The 16900-nt window shown below is 40.6% G+C and overlaps 1 protein-coding gene across 1 annotated transcript in view; it reads right to left on the minus strand.

The window, feature by feature from the left end:
- The window catches only part of KCNMB4 (potassium calcium-activated channel subfamily M regulatory beta subunit 4), a 49612-nt gene extending 37464 nt beyond the window's left edge, over positions 1-12148 (minus strand). Inside the window, exon 1 of the mRNA XM_037049452.1 lies at positions 11352-12148. Within this exon, the coding sequence (XP_036905347.1) occupies positions 11352-11687 (336 nt within the window). The 5' untranslated portion in view covers positions 11688-12148. The remainder of the gene's footprint in view (positions 1-11351) is intronic.
- Positions 12149-16900: the final 4752 nt, after the last annotated feature.

The raw sequence follows: 16900 nt of genomic DNA on the forward strand, positions 1-16900 counted from the left end.
TATTGTTTTGGCTATCATGGGTCTTTTGCATTTCTGTATGAATTTCAGGGTCTGCTTGTCAATTTCTGCAAAAAAAACCTTTTGAGTTTTTGATGGGAATTATAAAGAATCTGTAGATCTGCCTTAGCCAGGCACCTCAGTTGGTTAGTGTCTTCTCAATACACCAAGATTGTGGGTTTGATCCCTGGTCAGGGCACATACACGAATCAACTGATGAACGCACAAATGAGTGCATTCATCAAGAATGGCAAATTGATGTTTCTCTATTTCTCTCCCTTCCTCTCTCTCTAAAATCAATCAATAATTTTTTTAAAAAATAACCTACCTCTGCATAAAAAAAGAAGAATCTGTAGATCAGTTTGGGTTGTGTTGGCCATATTTGCAGTCGAAGACTTCTAATCCACAAAGAATATCTTCTCACTTATTTAGGTTTTTAAAATTTCTTTTAATAGTGTTTTATAGTTTTCAGGTTATAAGTCTTATGCTCTTTGGTTAAATTTGTGAAATTTATTCCTAAATATTTTATTTTTTGATACTCTTGCAAGTAGAATTGTGTTCTTAATATGATCGTTTATTGCTAGTGTATAAAATACAATAATTTTTTATGTTGATCTTGTATTCTGCAACCTTTGCTGAAAGTGTTAACTCTGATAGGTGGGGGTTTTTCTGGGGGCTGTATTCTTTAGAAGTTTCTACATACAGGATCACGTTATTTGTGAACAAGAATAGCTTTATTTCTCTCTTCCAATTTGGCTCTCCTCCCTCTCTCTCTCTCTCTCTCTTTTTTTTCTTTGCCTAATTGCCCTATTTATAACCTCCAGTACAATGTTGAATGAGAGTGGCCAGAGCAGGTATCCTCATCTTGTGCCTAATTTTAGGGGGAAAGCTTTCAGTCTGTCATCATTAAGTATAATACTAGCTGTGGGTTTTTCACAGTTGCCCTCTTTCAGGTTGAGAAAGTTCCCTTCTATTCCTAGAGTATTGATTTTTTTAAAATCATGAAAAGATTTTGTCAAATATTTTTTCTGCATCCACTGAGATAACCATATGATTCTGTGTTTTAGTCTAGTCACATGATGTATTGCATTGATTGATTTTAGCATTTGAACTAACCTTCCATTCCTGGAATACATCCCTTTCAATCATGGTATAAGAAAGAGGGGGGGAACACTTCCCAACTTATGTTATTACCGTGATCCCCAAAACAAAGATACCATAAGAAAACTACAAACCAACATACCTATGAACACAGATGTAAAAATCCCCACCAAAATGCTAGTAAACCAAACCTAGGAACATACAAAAAGTATTATATACCACAACCAAGTTGAAGGAGTGTGGAGTGAGTACTAGTAATACATGATATTTCTCTCGGGAGTGACAAAAATATTCTGGAATCAGACAATGATTGTAAAACATTGTGAATGTACTAAAAATATGCATGTTAAAAGGAAAACTGTATATGTGAATGATCTCTCAGTATTTTCTTTTTTATAAAAGGAAGCTACCTGCCTTCTGTGTTCTCCTTTCCCCCTCCCTACCACCTAAAATACAGACATGATCAACTTAGGAAAAACACGTTAAGGGATGGTAAAGCAACAAGGCAGCAGGAACGTGGGTCTTTGGATGACCTTCCTAGTCAGAATGGCACAGCTCTGCAAACTGCTTACAAGCTCAGGCATTTATGAAAGGAAAAAAATAAAACTAGTACCTGCTCTGGTTAGGTCACTGTTATCAGGTTCCTGTTAAAGCATCCCATCCAGGGTTTTAATCAAATCTATTAGGTCATTTGTACTTTTCACTGCTACAAACAGTTCTGCAATAAAAATTCTCATGTATCCTTGGACATGTGTAAGAGGTTTGTTTAGGGTACCCATATTGAAATCACTCAGTTGCCAGGTGGCACAGCTTCAGTTACACACAGTGTGTTTGATTATTTTCCTAAGGGGGTGAACGAATCTTGCGGCAGAGTCAGCCTTACCATTCCTTGAATCTTTACCCACACTTGGTCTCATGAAACATATTAAGTTTTGCCACTAATGGTTGTGAATAGTTGTGAATGGTTGTGAATAGTATTCCATTATTGTTGTCACTTCAATTCCCCTGAGATTGTTGGGATTGAGTGTCACTTCACATTTATTAGCCATTTGAGTTTCTCTTAGGAATTGCTTGTACACATCCTTTGCTCATTTCCCCATTATATCATGTCATTTTCACAAGAATTTGTAGACATTTTCATAAATGCTGAATAATTGTTTGTTGATTACTTATTTTGCCACTATCTTGTATTACTCTGTGGCTTACATTTCCACTGTTTACAATAATTTCATTCATATAGAGATTGTTACTTTAATGTACTCAAAGGTATCAGTCTTTTTCCTGTTATGATTTGTTCCTTAAGCCTCATTTAAGAAAATATTTCTTAAGCCTATGTCATAAGAATGTGCTGTCTCCTACAAGTTTCACAGTTCCCTTTTCACACTTAGGTTTCTTTTCCATTTGGAATTTATTGTTATGAATGTAAAGTATCAAATTTATTTTTTACGAAGAAATAATCCTTCAAGCACCATTTATTCAAAAGTTAATTCTTTCCTTGATGAATTTCCTGTATCTTGTCTTTCAGTAAAATTTAATAATTTCTATTGTAATTTCACTGAGGATATAATCTTTATTATTTCACCACTTTGAAATTTGTTGAGATTTGCCTTGTGGCTCAGAACATGATCAGTTTTTGTAAATGTTACCTGGGCACCTAATTTATACATGTCAGCTGGGTCAGTTGTTAAATATGTTATTCAGTTCTGTTAGGTATGTACTGCCATTACTCTTGTACGACTGTATATCAATCTCCAATAGAAGTGTGTTAAACTCTCTCATCCTGATAAACTTATATATTTCTCCTTTGAGCTGCTTTAATTTTTTTTACATATTTTAAGGTTCCATTTTTTAGGTACATATCAATATAGAATTGTGATACTCTGCTGAATTAACTTTTTTATAGTTATGAAATATCCCTTTTTATCTTTAGTAACACACTTTTTTTACTTCAAAGTCTATTGTGTTTCATATAACACAGGTACTACAGCTTTTCTTTCTTTTTAATGTATTTTTGATAGCATTTGCACAGTGTGCATTTTTTTAATCTTTTAACTTTCAACCTTTATCTGTCCTATGTTTTATGTGCGACTCTTGAAAACAACATGCATTTGGGTTTGTGTTTTTTTCCCCAGTCTGCAATCTCTACCTTCTAAATAGAAGAGTTAGTCCATTTACACTTAATATAATTACTTCAAAATCTGGGTTTAAATTTATCTTATTAGTATTTTTTATTTGTTCTATCTGTCTACATTCCTTTCTCTCTATTTTTTTGCCTTTTTTTGTTTTTTGGATGGCCTTTTTTTTTTCTGGCTGTATTAGCTTGGTAGTTATACACTTTTACTGTTTATATTCTTGAACTCCAAGAAAGAACTTCTAACTCAGAAACTGGAGTGGAGCTTCTGATCTGGTGGGTCTAACGTGGGACTTGAGAACATGCATTTCTAACAAGTTCACAGATGACACCGATGCTGCTGGTCCAGTGAGTGCACTTTGAGAACTACTCTCTTAGAGGAAGAAATAGACCAGATATAAGGAGATTAGCAAAATCATACTGTAATAATTGAAGCGAAAAATAATGGCCTGGACTAGGATAGTGGCAGTGAAACTTTAAAAAAAGTAGTAATATGAGAGAATGATGGTATCATCGATAGAAACAAAAGATTCCAGAGTAGAAGCATGTTTTGGAGACATAAAGATGAATTGGGTTGTCATTTTTACCCTTGTAATAGAGAAAACATTAGGTAATTATGATCAGAATCAAAGATTTAGCTTCCACTGAGCAGTATTATTGTTTGGTTTTCTGTTCTCAAAAACTGTTTTAAAATACTGTTGTCCTGATATAAACAATTATATAAATATATTTATTACAAAGAAAAAAGTGGATTAAACTTTTAGGATTTAGGAGTTAATTTTCTCTAATGAGATACAATGTCACTATCTGCGGCTGTCACAGTTAGACTGTAACCAATGAGTGGACATCACACTAGGTTTGGAAGTCCAGGAGGTCCACGGCGTCAGTCAGATGAGCGGTTCAGAACAAGTCCATGATAAAATAAATGCATTTTCTCCAAATTCTTGCTAAAATATATCGTAACATCACAAATCACTTCTGTCAAAGTAAAAAGTGTCTGGTTAGCGTTTAAAACACATGATTTGAAGGTATCTTACAAATAATTGAGACCTTCAGAAATGATATCCACAAAGGGAGGTCAGATGGAGGTCAGGGAGGACAGTGATGAGTGACCTCAGACAGGAGGGCCTCCGAAGTCTGCAGATCCGACTGTGTCTGAAGAGCCGTAATACCGACGGATAAGTACCGACGGATCATTAACACATTCTGACCGAGTCCTGAGATACCCAATCATATTACTCACTTTCTCAAAATCTTTCATGGCTTCCCTACGATTTCCTATTGCTGCTGCAACAAACTTAGTGGCTTAAAACAATACAGATTTATTATTTCAAATTCTGGGGGTAAGAACTCAGACGTAAGTGGGCCTCACGAGGCTAAAACCACCCCCAGCCGGACTGCATTCTTTTCTGGGGGCTGCAAGGGAGAACCCATTTTCTTGCCTTTTCTGGCTTCCTTAGAAATGGCAGCTGCCTGCACTGCTGGCTCACGGCCCCCTCTGTATTCAAAACTAGCAATGGCCCACTGAGTCTTTCTCAAATCACACGACTCTTCTCTGGCACATTTAAGGAGCCTTGTGATTACACTGGACCCACCAGGATAATGTCCCTAATTTAACATCAACTGATTAGCAACCTTAACTCCATGGGCAACTTTAATTCCCCTTTGCCACATAGCCTTGTCACAGGTTCCGGTGATTAGGATGTAAACACCTTGGGCAGCAGGCAGGAGGCAGGAGGCAGGAGAACCTTATTCTTCCCACCGCGGCTTCGCAGTGCCCACCAAACCCATCCTGGCTGTCGAGGGCTTCTGCACTATTGACTGCAATTCACCCTCCTGCCTTACCCCCCAAACTCTGCTCTTTGTGCCCACACCAGTCTTACCTGCTGATCCCCCCCCCCCGCCCCCGCCAAACACCCCATCCTCACAAAGACCACAGCTTCACTTCTGGCATTTCCTCTTCCTCGATGTTCTCTTCCTACCCACCCCCCCCCACTTTTCCTGCCAAGATGAAAATTCTGCTCATTCTCAAAACCATGCAAATGTTTCATTCCTCATGAAGCTGTCTGGACCCCTAACATTTCCTGTCTAGATGTGCATATCATACTCTTCGTACCTGCCTGTAGAACTTGACATTGTACCTTGTTTGATGGTTATCTGTGTTTCCTATATGTTATATAGTGATCTCACGAGGGAGGAACCTCATGAATTCACCCACACTTGTAGGTACATTAGGCATACCTAAACCCCAATGCTTACTTTCCAGCCATGCGCCTCCAAACCTACTCTCCTCTAGTTTTCCCATCCAGCAAAAACACCTCCCTTCACCAAGCTGTGCTTGTCACAGGCCTTAGGACTCATCGCCACCTCCTCTTAGCTTCATTCCTTACATGTAATCCATTAGTGAACTTCACCGACTACCCCCGATCTAACTCACCGTCATCTTTTCCCGGTGCTTCCGGACTCCCTGTTGCCAGTCTTGCCTCTGCATCTCTCACCTGCACAAGTGACATGTGCACATACTCATGTGTGAACATATGTGCATTACATGCATACATACACAAATTCTGTTCTCAACTCAGCAGCCAGAGGAATCATTTACTGTATTTTTCAGACCATAAGATGCATCTGGGTTTTAGAGGAGGAAAATGGGAAAAATTTGAAGCAAAAAATGTGGTAAAATATTTAATAACATAAATAACATGATATTTCACCAATGTAAATGTAAATAGAACTCAACAGCGGCATTAACAACCATTATTCCTCCCAAATTAGGGCAGGGGAGGAATAATGGGTGGGGGGGGGTGCGTCTTATAGTCCAAAAAATACAGTATATATTTTTAAAATCTAAGTCCAACTATATCTCCATCCTGCTTAATGTTAGTTTGCCAACATATTTTGTAAGGCCCTAATTTCCAGTTTGCTCCCTGTGGTCCTACTTCACAGTTCCTCACACAAGCCTGGCAGTCACTTGCCTCAGGGCCTTTGCACTGGCTGTTCCCTCAGCCTGTGGAACTCATCCTCATGACTCATTCCTTCAGGTTCTTTAGAGCTCTGCTCATCTCCTTAGGTTCCTTAGGTCTCTGTGCAAATGTCACTCCATCAGAGACAGCTTCCCTGCCCAACCAATGCAAACAGCAGTCCTTGCTTCTTCCATCATTGTCTATACCCTTATGCTGCTTGAATTTGCTTTACATATGTATCCTTACATGACATTACGTTATAAACCTACTTCTTGTCTGTCACCCTGCACCGAAATGTGAACTGCATGATGGAGAGGCTTTCTATTGATCTCTATCCCAGTGCCTGAACCTAGAAGCATTCATTTCACAGAGTAGGTATCCAACACGTATTTGTTAGTGACGGAACTCATTTTTGTATGTCCTCCTGTTTCTTGCCCAGTTCTTTGATCATAATAGATGTGTAAGAATTGAATTTTATTTACTTACTAAAAACTACTTAATGTCGTCATCCGAGGAAAAACTATAAAAGCCATGTTTTCACGGAGAAACAAAGACTGTAGAGAAGTTGTCATGATTCAGCTTAGCCTTTTACTACTTAGTTTCGAGATGGCAGACTCCCACAGAGCTCAAAGCGTATCGCACTGAGCATTTGCTTCAAGGATGGAGTTACGAAATGAACCATGAACCGTACTGGGATACACCGTCCATCCCGGGACTGTCTGTGGCAGGGAGGGGCGGGACACTCCCACATGGATGGAAGAACACCAAAAAGCTGCCCGCAAACCGCAATGCCCTCCAGCTGGGTACACCAAGTCAGTGGCTATGCTTAAAGTTTAAAGCCTCTGCTAATTCCCCCCAAGTTTTCCTTCTCATCAATGCACTTCTCTCACTTTTATAGTACTGGTTCCTCAGACAGACTTTTGTCCTTTGTTTCTAGGTCTTTCACATCAGAGAAAGCAAAGACTCAAAGCAAAAAATGAAATATATAGTTTCTAATCATCCACTCTCCTTCGTTCCACATATAAGAGGCTGGTTTTAAAAATTCACCTTTCCTTTGCCACCAAATGTATATATTGATGCAAAAGCAAATGTCTGGAACTGCGTTAAGTTCATTTAATTTATACTTAATCAATTTAAAATTACCATTTCTAGCCCTGGCTGGTGTAGCTCAGTGGATTGAGTGTTGTCGGCCTGCTAACCAAAGGGTCGCTGGTTCGATTCCCAGTTGGAGCACATGCCTGGGTTGTGGGCCAGGTCCCCAGTAGGGAGTGCATGACAGGCAACCACACGTTGATGTTTCTCTCCCTCTCGTTCTCCCTCCCTTCCCCTCTCTAAAAATAAATAAAATATTAAAAAAATAAAAACAAAACTATCATTTCTACACTACACTTGATCTTTCAATAACATGGGATTGGGGCACCAACACTCTGCATAGTCAAAAATCCGGGTATAGCCCTGGCTGGGTGGCTCAGTTGGTTTGGAGCACCGTCCTGTACACCAAAAAAAGGCTGTAGGTTCGATTGCCAGTCAGGGCACCTAGTTAGATTGCAGGTTTGATCTTTGATCAGGGCACATATGGGAGGCAACCTATTGACGTTTCCCATAGATGTGTCTCTCTCACACTCTCTCTCCCTTCCTCTCTCTCTAAAATTAATGAGCATGTCCCTGGGTGTGGATTTTTGGCGCATGCCCCTTTGTTACTGTCTTCCACAATCTCTTGAAAATTAAAAAGGGAAATCTATGTATAACATTTGACTCCCCCAAAACTTGACTACTAGCCTGCTGTTGACTGGAAGCCTTACCAGTAACATAAACACTTGATTATGTGTACTGTATTCTTGCAAGAAAGTAAGCTAGAGAAAAGAAAATGTTATTATGAAAATCATAAGGAAGAGAAAATACAATTACTATATTTATTGAAAAAAATCCACACGTAAATGGACCCATTCATTTTGAACCGTGCTGTTCAAGAATGAACTGTAATTTTAAGTGACTTTCTCTAGTCCTTTAGAATTTCGAGTCCCTCCTTTTATTCTATTCAGTAGCATTGGTAACATCTTTTGACCTAAAAACACAAACATTAATCATGATGAATCCTTTTGGTTATTTTACTTTTCTTGCAAAATAGGTAAGTACATTTTCTAAGCCAGTGATTTTGACTCCTTCTACACATAAAATCACTTCCAGAACTGTTTAAAAAACATGAATGCCCCCAACCCACTCGAGACCAAGTCTCAATCTCTGAGGGCTGGACCCAGGCAAGAGAATTTCTCTTTAAATTTCCCCCAGTGATTCTAAAGTGCAGTTAGAGTTAAGGATCAAAGTCTACAAGTCACAAAGAAGTAATGCCGTGATGGGAATAGCAGCAAGAGGAGGCTGATGCCAAACTTAGACCTACTATGGTGACTTCACGGAGCACATCATTGCCTTGTGTCTAATTAGTTGACTTGAATACTATATTACATGACTGGATATAGTGATTACTAGATACTAAGAATATGATTCAAAACATAAACAGGTTGAACAGGACTCAAAGATATCTTAAAGAAATTATTAGTCAAAGATCAAATTCAGACACACTACCTTCTTTAGTAGTCTATGGCTTAAGAAGTTATACAAGTATATTGCAACATTTCCCCCTTTCCCTGTCTTGCACTGTAATTAAAAACAGCAAAATCAAAGGGGGGAGAAAATCCTTGTTCTCCTTTTTCTGTGAAGTGATTTCCTACAGTTTCTTGTGGTAGTGGGTCATGAAGAAGAGAACGTTGGGTGATTAGGATCCATGCATGTAGGGAACCCAGACATTCCATAACAAGGGAATGGGTGAGAAATGCGCCTTCAATAAAGAGGTAAGGTAAGAAAAAAAGACAAGTAGGCAGCCAAAATGCAAGAGGGATGGGCGATGGGTATTGCCTCACAGCACAGGCACTATGGAAACATTCTGCTTACATACTGGATTCCGACACAGTGTTTTAGTCACATTGAATATTTCCATCACTAATGCTTATGAGAATTTCCAAATTGAGCATTTAAATTGCCCAAAAGTAGAATGATTACTGTAAAAGAACAAACTTACATTCTATAAATGCTACAAAGCAATTACAATTTGGATAAACAGATATATACTGCTTTGGCTGAGGGAACCTTGGCTAAACTGGGATGTTATTCATTATTTCCAGTAACAAAAACAGATCTTTCTTCAGTTCTGTCTTTTCTTGAATAACTTTATAGCATGTTATTTTGTCCAGATATGTCTTCAAAACAATGGTTGCTAGGATCTGAACTGGCACTGGAAAAAAACAGATTTTTTGTAACAAAAAGTAATAAAGAAAATTGGAGTATTACATAAAGCATTATGACTGCATCCAAATCACTTGAAAATCTATATCTAATGATCCCAATTTACTTCCCCTGCCAGATCCTTCAAAACTGGGAAACAGCCTTTTGGAAGTAAATTCTGACTTTTCAATGTCTTGATTAGAGATGAGCCATTTACTCATATACGTGCCTGCAGTTTATTAGTGACTGAACCACTATCTTAAATTAGCAATGTTTCATCAATTTTTAATACCACCTCCTAAATGATATACTACCATTTAATTTCTAAGTCATCATTACTTCTTGGCAGCTTTCTTTTATATTAATGGTTAAATCTTTTTTTAAAAGGGTGATGTTTCTAAAACCCTGATGTTTCTTTTGAAATTCCTAAGCATTAAGTAGATTAACTTACACTTGTCTTTGAAACATTATTGTTTCTTCAAGACTTTGAACATTATACTTTATCTAGATTGTGTGTATGTTTACTGCTTATATATTATCTTCATTTTTTAAAGTAAATGAATATTTATTTGTCAGCAGGAGCATCTTCTTTTTCAAAGATGAGTTATAATTTTTTTAAAAAGAACTCTTTTTAAAAACATTTCTCAAATTTAAGAATTTACTGTTTAGAACCCAAGATCAGGAGTTCTGCTGTAGGGAAATGGTAAACTTATTTTAAATACTTCAACAGTATTAATGTGGACATTTTTTCTTTTGGGTTGATATAATTATTCTTGTCACATTTTGCAAAGTTCTCCTGTGTACACAACATTGATTCCTTTTTCGACTCTTTCCTCCTTGATCTTGAAGCACAGCCCCCAGTTGTGGGGGCCCCCCTTGATCTTGAAGCACAGTTACTGGCGGAAAACATCAGTAACTTTCAAGAAGAAGCACACCTTCACTTTGATAGGTAAGCAACAAGAATAGTGAGACTAAGAAGAAAGAAGGTCCTTCTCACAGAGCCAGGTGTACCACAAAGCTCAATTAGTTCACACACTGAGGACACTGCTTTTTATAAGTTTTTTTTCTCCACTGGGAACCGTTTTCTGAGCCTTCCTCTCTCTGCTCTCCCTCCCTCGGGTCCTAACCAGGTTGGTTTTTTATTTTTATTTTTTTCCTTGAGAGAACGAAAAAAGTGGCCAGGAAAGGAATATTGGTGCATTTTACGGAGGGGTTTCTTTCTTTTTTTTTTTTTCCAGTAAAATTTACCGCTCTCCAAACGGCTCCCAATTGTCCCCCAGATACATTAAGTCATTAGTCTCCTAGACCTTTTTGGGAAGCTATTTCATGAAAACTGAGAATCCTCTGTCCCAAAGGACCTACGCAGAATTTCAGATTTTATTTTACATCATTTGTCAACCTCCAAAAGCTCATGTTTGGACCCCAACTTAAAAACGTTTGTCTGGAGTTAAAAGGTAAGGAGCCCTCCTAACACCTTTCAAGGGGCTGCTCGGACCTTGACCAGAGTAGGTGGATCTCTGCTACGAAACTGGCTCTGATCGCAGGAAAAGTTAACTCTACGCTCCTTGAATTTCTCCAAAGCCCATCCCGTATGCATCGGACCAGACCTGGGCCAAGGCCTCAAAATCTGAGGTCAGGCAAAACAAGTGTGTAAAGAAATCCTCAGGGCGTAACGGGTCTCCGCACACGAATTCACCTAAAGGACCGGCCCGATGATCCCCAAAGTACTTTCTGCAGGTTTGCATACAGCCTCTGACGCCTTGTCTCCTCCTAGTAACCCTAGCATACTCCCAGCCCAGCCAGCGCGGGGTCTACCACCGAGGCTCCTCTATCCTCAAGACCTCCGCGGGAGCGCAGCATCCTTCGCCGGGCGTCCTTACCTTGGGGTTGGTCAGGAGCTGGTGCTCGTCGCTGTGCAGCAGCGCCCTGGAGTTGGACTCCGAGTTGTTCACGTAGACCTGGACGCAGGGGTATTGCGATGTGCCCCTACAGTCGGCGCCACAGGTGAAGGTGCACTCGAACACCTCGCCGATCTGCTGCACCGACAGCACCGTGCAGTTGGCCGCCGTGGCTTGCAGATCCTGCAGCGCGGGGCTGAGCCAGCAAAAGCCGAAGATAAAGAGCAACACGACACCGGAGATGATGAGAAACAAACCGAGCCGGATGCTTTTGTCCTCGGCTTCCGTGTACTCGTAAGCCACCCGGAGCTTCGCCATCGCCCCCCACTCCCAGAGGCTGGCGCGCTCCTCCCGCCCACCCCCGCCCCCGGCGCCGAGCCCCACTGCCTCGGGCGGGAGGAGCCGCCGCCACCGCCGCCGCGCGACAGCAGGGGAGTGGGCGGCCTGGGGGAGCGCGCGAGAACAAAGGGGCGGAGGCCGGTGACACCCCGGGAGGCGGCAGCGCCCCCACCCCCTAGCCCCGCCGGCGCCCTTGCCCCTGAGGCTCGGGGTGCTGCCGCGGCTCACTGCCTCCTGCACCCTCGGGCGCGAGGAGCGCGCCGGCGGCTCCTGCCTCCAGCGCCCCCTGCCAGCCTCCGCCCGCGCGCTTTCTCCGCCTCCCCCACCCAGCCTCCTCTCGCCCAGAGTCTCCCTGTCTCCATCGCCCGGGTGCCGCTTTTCCGCGAACTCGCCCGGCACCTGCCCAGAAGGCTGCAGCGGCTGGGCTGCAGCGAGCCGGGGTTAACCCCGGAACCAGAGGCGGCTCCGCCCAGCCCCTCCCACCCCGGACCCAGCCCTCCTGCCCCGCCCCGCCCGGGGCGTCTCGGTTGGGCTAAACGGGTAAGCGGGGCGAACACCGACGATCGCGGCAGGTGCTGGGATCCTCGTTAAATCCCCTTGGAGGGACGTCCGAGAAGAAGCCTAGGTTCAATGTAGCATAACTGGAGCGAAAGTTATTTTTTTTTTAAGCTAAAAAAGAAAGCAAACAGTGAGAAGGCGTAGTGCGAGCGGAGCAGCGGGAATCTTGAACTCCAAATCGGGATGGTCATCCAACCGAGAGAGTGAGCCAGCGGCCAAGCAGCGGGCACTGACAGGGGAACCGGCAGCCGGGACCGGAAGACTGGGGTTGAGGACCCCGCGAGCGGCACGCTCTGGGGCGCGCAGGGGCGAAGACTCTGCCACCAGTACCCGTGCTACTAGCGGGCACGCGGCGGGGTGAGGGGCGTGACCTCGCTGCACCCCTCCTCCCTGCCCATCCCACACCCCCTCAGCGAGCGCGGTAACGGTCCAGCTGCAGGGTCCTGCAGCTCCTAACCGTCGGGGCCGGAAGCCGGTGCCCCCGCGGCCCCACGGGCTGCAAGATCGGAGTGGAAGAGGCTCAATCAGGCAGGGTTTGCTGTGCAGGCTACCCGCGTAGGGGCAAGGGCCTACGACTGGCAACGCCACCTGGGTGTACTCGCAGGAACTTAGGTCTCCCGCAGCTGGTCAACCCCAGCTCGATTTGCCCCAAGGCTGGGACTGACTGATTCCGGACGGAGGAAAACTGGTGAAGAAGCTTGGAAGCCCTAGAAGGAAACACTACTTTCCCCATTAGGACCTTCCCCCTCGCTCCGGGACTCCGGAGAACAGAACCCTTTCCAATTCTGTTTCCCTCCTTAGGAGGGTTTTTTTGTTTTTTGTTGTTTTTTTTTTTGCCACTCTTGGCCCACCCTGGGACTTGTAGATGAGCTTTCCACGAGCAATGTGCAAGGCGTTAGCGGCGTGCAGACCCACTTTGGGACAGGTACCGTTTCTACCTACAGCTGCGTTTTGCTCTTAATTCTTCTCATTGCATCCCTCGCCCCCCTAACTCCCCGTGCCTACCAGCGGCCAATATTCATGACTTAAAAAAAATTTTTTTCCCTAACCACACTTCTATCCTAATATCAAACTCGAGAACTTTTTCGACCTACGTTTAAAAGAGTTAAAATGTTCACTTCCTTGCAAAATATACAAACATAATCTTTTTCTTGATTTGCAAGGCCTAAATTAATATACTCTTGAATCAGTTATGTCCCTGATGAGTATGGAAACACCCAATCATGGAAAACTTGACCCTTCTTCCTTGGATTTCAAATGTTACTTAACTGGTGTTCAGTACCTTTCAGTTGCAGTTCTGTTACTTCTACATTTCCGTATTACAGCAATTTTCAACCTTTTTTTGTTTCAGGGTACACAAACTAATTACTAAAATTCTGCAGGACACGAAATATACATTTTTTGCCGATCTGACAAAAAACAGGTATATTTTGATGCATTCACACTGGACAGCTATTGTATTTACTGTTGTCATTTTATTTATTTGACAATCTAAGGGAAAAGAGGTCAGTGTCCCTGACCAAATAGGTGTTGCATGTTTAAAAATTCTTGTGGCGTACTGGTTGAAAATCACTGCTCTATGTGGTAGGTAACAGTATTTCCAAACAAGGGGCAAAGAAGATTTAATTACAGGAAGACCCTAAGTGTTTCTTCTCTATAAATTAAGAAGATGCGGGGTTTAGAAATTTTTCAAATCAGTAAAATTTTTTACCTTAATACCTTTCATATTTTGAGAGTAGGTTTCCTTCTTTTTTTACCTAGGGATTATATCATTCTATTCCCTTTCTGTTGGCATAAAGACAATTTATTAATGATTATGTTACCTGAAAGGTGAGTTTAATAGTTGAAACAGCTTAACCTGAGATATTTCTGCAGTCTGAATCTCTTTCTTACTGCAGGTTATAATGATCTCCCTTTTTAAGAAGGCTAAAGCCAGTCTGGATATGAGGAAGTGGTGAGGTCTGATTACTCTAGCTTGCTATACTGAGTAACTTAACATTGAGGCAAAGTTAAGTACTATTAGTGCTCATAAAACACAGGGATGGGGTATGTCTAAAAATAATTCAGTGAATATGATTAATTTTTCACTGATTTCAGAGCCTGAAGGATTCTGTGAATGAACCCTCTTTATCAAAGATGGTTTTCTAAGTCTAAAAAAAAAACCAGAAAAATTCTGTCTTAATTTAACCTAAGTATTCAAGGGCTTTTCAAATCCATTTTTTGAGTTCTTCTTTACTTTCCTTCCTTATAATGATTCCTAAAGTATTTGAAGAAACTGTTGTCATCTAGTCTTCTGTTCTTTAAACATTTCCTTTTCTTATTTCCTATTTTTAAATTAGCTGGCTTATCTTCTAAACTCTTTCATTATCATTATCATCTTTCTTACTGAAAGTCAAACATATCAAAAGACTTCCCAAATTAGGTCAGTTTTTATTTTACCTTAATACAACACCGTGTTTGTTATTAGCTTCATTTACTTGAGGTGGGGCTACTTTATCACACAGCCTAGGAAGATTGAGTATGTCAGCCCCTCAGTTTCTGAAACAGGTCACCATTAATTAAGTTAAAATAGTAGTAAGAATCCCAGGGATCTTCTCTCTAAAGACTTTTAGCATCTTGTTTCCTGTGGAGGGCAGAGGCAGCGCGCACACACACACACACACACAGTCCTTTGTATAATTTTCCGCAAATGAAAAATGTAATACTCAGAACCAGACTGATTATTTGATGTACATCACTGTGCGTAACAATGTTTTCAGGAGAATCATGGCCACGCCTTGATGGAATTCTTTTTAAAAGAAAAAGACCTCTCTAACCCTGGCTGGGTAGCTTGGTTAGAGCATTGTCCTGATATGCCAAGGATGTGAGTTCAATTCCCCTGTCAGGGCACATACAGGAAGCAACCAATGAATGCATAAATAAGTGAAACAACAAATCAGTGTTTCTCTCTCCCTTCCTTTCTCTTTAAAATCAAGTTTTTGAAAATTTTTTAAAAAGAAAAAGACCCATCTAAGCAAGAACATTAAAACCATTGTTATTTATAATTTGTTTTCATGATCAATATTCTTCACAAGTCCTGTGACTGATGTTAAAGTTGCAATATATTATACAATTTCATATGTATATAAACCCTCATAAAAGAATTCTAAAAAGGATTATCATAAGGAGGACTTTGGTAACCTTAGAAGAGAATTTAGAACACATTGGGAAAATGTTTATACACTTCTAAAAACTGGCACATTGTGAAGTTTTTCAATAACAATCTGCTACTGTACACTTCAATAGCTAAAATACATAAGGGAGAAAATTAATATTGTTTCATCACCTTTTCTGATTGGAATTTACATTCTGGATAGATTTTAGACATTTGCAACCAGACTCCTGAGATAAAAATAAATGAAAGCATGAGTGATTCAACAAAGAAAACCTTATAGAAAAATGTCAGTCTTTTCTTTTTCACTGTTTATGTAATTATAGGTTTTGTAGCTGTCACAAAATTAAATTTCCTTTTCATTTGGCCTTAACTTCAAACTGTTTACAGTTGTACTAAATCATTTCCACTTTAGTGATATCAGAAAATTAACTTTCTTGTCATGCTTCATTGTAAATGTTAAATGTTATTAGTCTCAGAATTTTGAATTGGAAATAAATGTCCTATATGGCCAGTATTTCTTCTAATTAAAATTTTTTCTGTCCATATACCTTATTACATTGAGTACATAATTATTAATAAGAACACTTACTATTTCTAGATATTTATAATCAAAAGAGAAAGGGATCTTAAATATCACCTATCTCCAATTTAAGCAGGAAAGGAAGTTTCTAAAGTCTTTTTTTGAAATTGTGAAGAATGATTAATAAAAATATTTAGTTTTTTATGTGGCTCAGTTAGTTGGAGCATTGATTGTTACACCAAAAGGCCACCAGTTTGATTCCCTTGGTGGGGGGTTCGATCCCCGATCCCCATGTACCTACATTGCAGGTTTGACCCCTCAGTTGGGGTGCGTATAGGACGCAACCGTGCAATGTTTTTTCTCTCACATCGATGTATTTCTCTCTCCCTTCCTCTCTCTCTAAAAAAATCAATGAACATGTCCTCAAATGGGAATACATATTCAGATTTGTTTTGCATACAGCCTTTATGTTTACAATTGAGAAAGAAAAGCAGAAAGCAGAGGTAATCACTTCTTATTACTAAATTCATTAATACTGGGGCTGGCTATATTTCCTAAATTCTCACCACCTGTTAGGTTAGTCTTTCATGTTCATGGAAGTGAACCTCTATGGAAGACACGTACACATGCCACATGTACACACATCTAGTAAAAGGGATATCAGCTTTGGAATTAGAAAGCAAGAAGCTAAGAGGTTTTGGTCTGAGCATTAACAATAAATAGTTTAATACAAGACAAATAATTGAAGTTCTTAGATTGTTTCCTCCTCATACAAGAGGATTGGACAAAAAGATAGTTTTAATATTCCAGGACTTTTACTCCAAGTTGATTTTTGTTCTTGCCATGTTCTTCCAAAACTTGTGTATTACTACTACCCAAGAGCACCTAGTCCAGTTAAAGGCCTTTAAATAATTCTCAGATATGGAGAGCACTTCCTGGTACAATGGCTGACAGGGAGAG

The sequence above is a fragment of the Sturnira hondurensis genome, unplaced genomic scaffold (genome assembly GCF_014824575.4).
Source record: "Sturnira hondurensis isolate 20B ecotype Veracruz unplaced genomic scaffold, ASM1482457v3 Scaffold0006496, whole genome shotgun sequence".
Lineage (NCBI taxonomy): Eukaryota > Metazoa > Chordata > Mammalia > Chiroptera > Phyllostomidae > Sturnira > Sturnira hondurensis.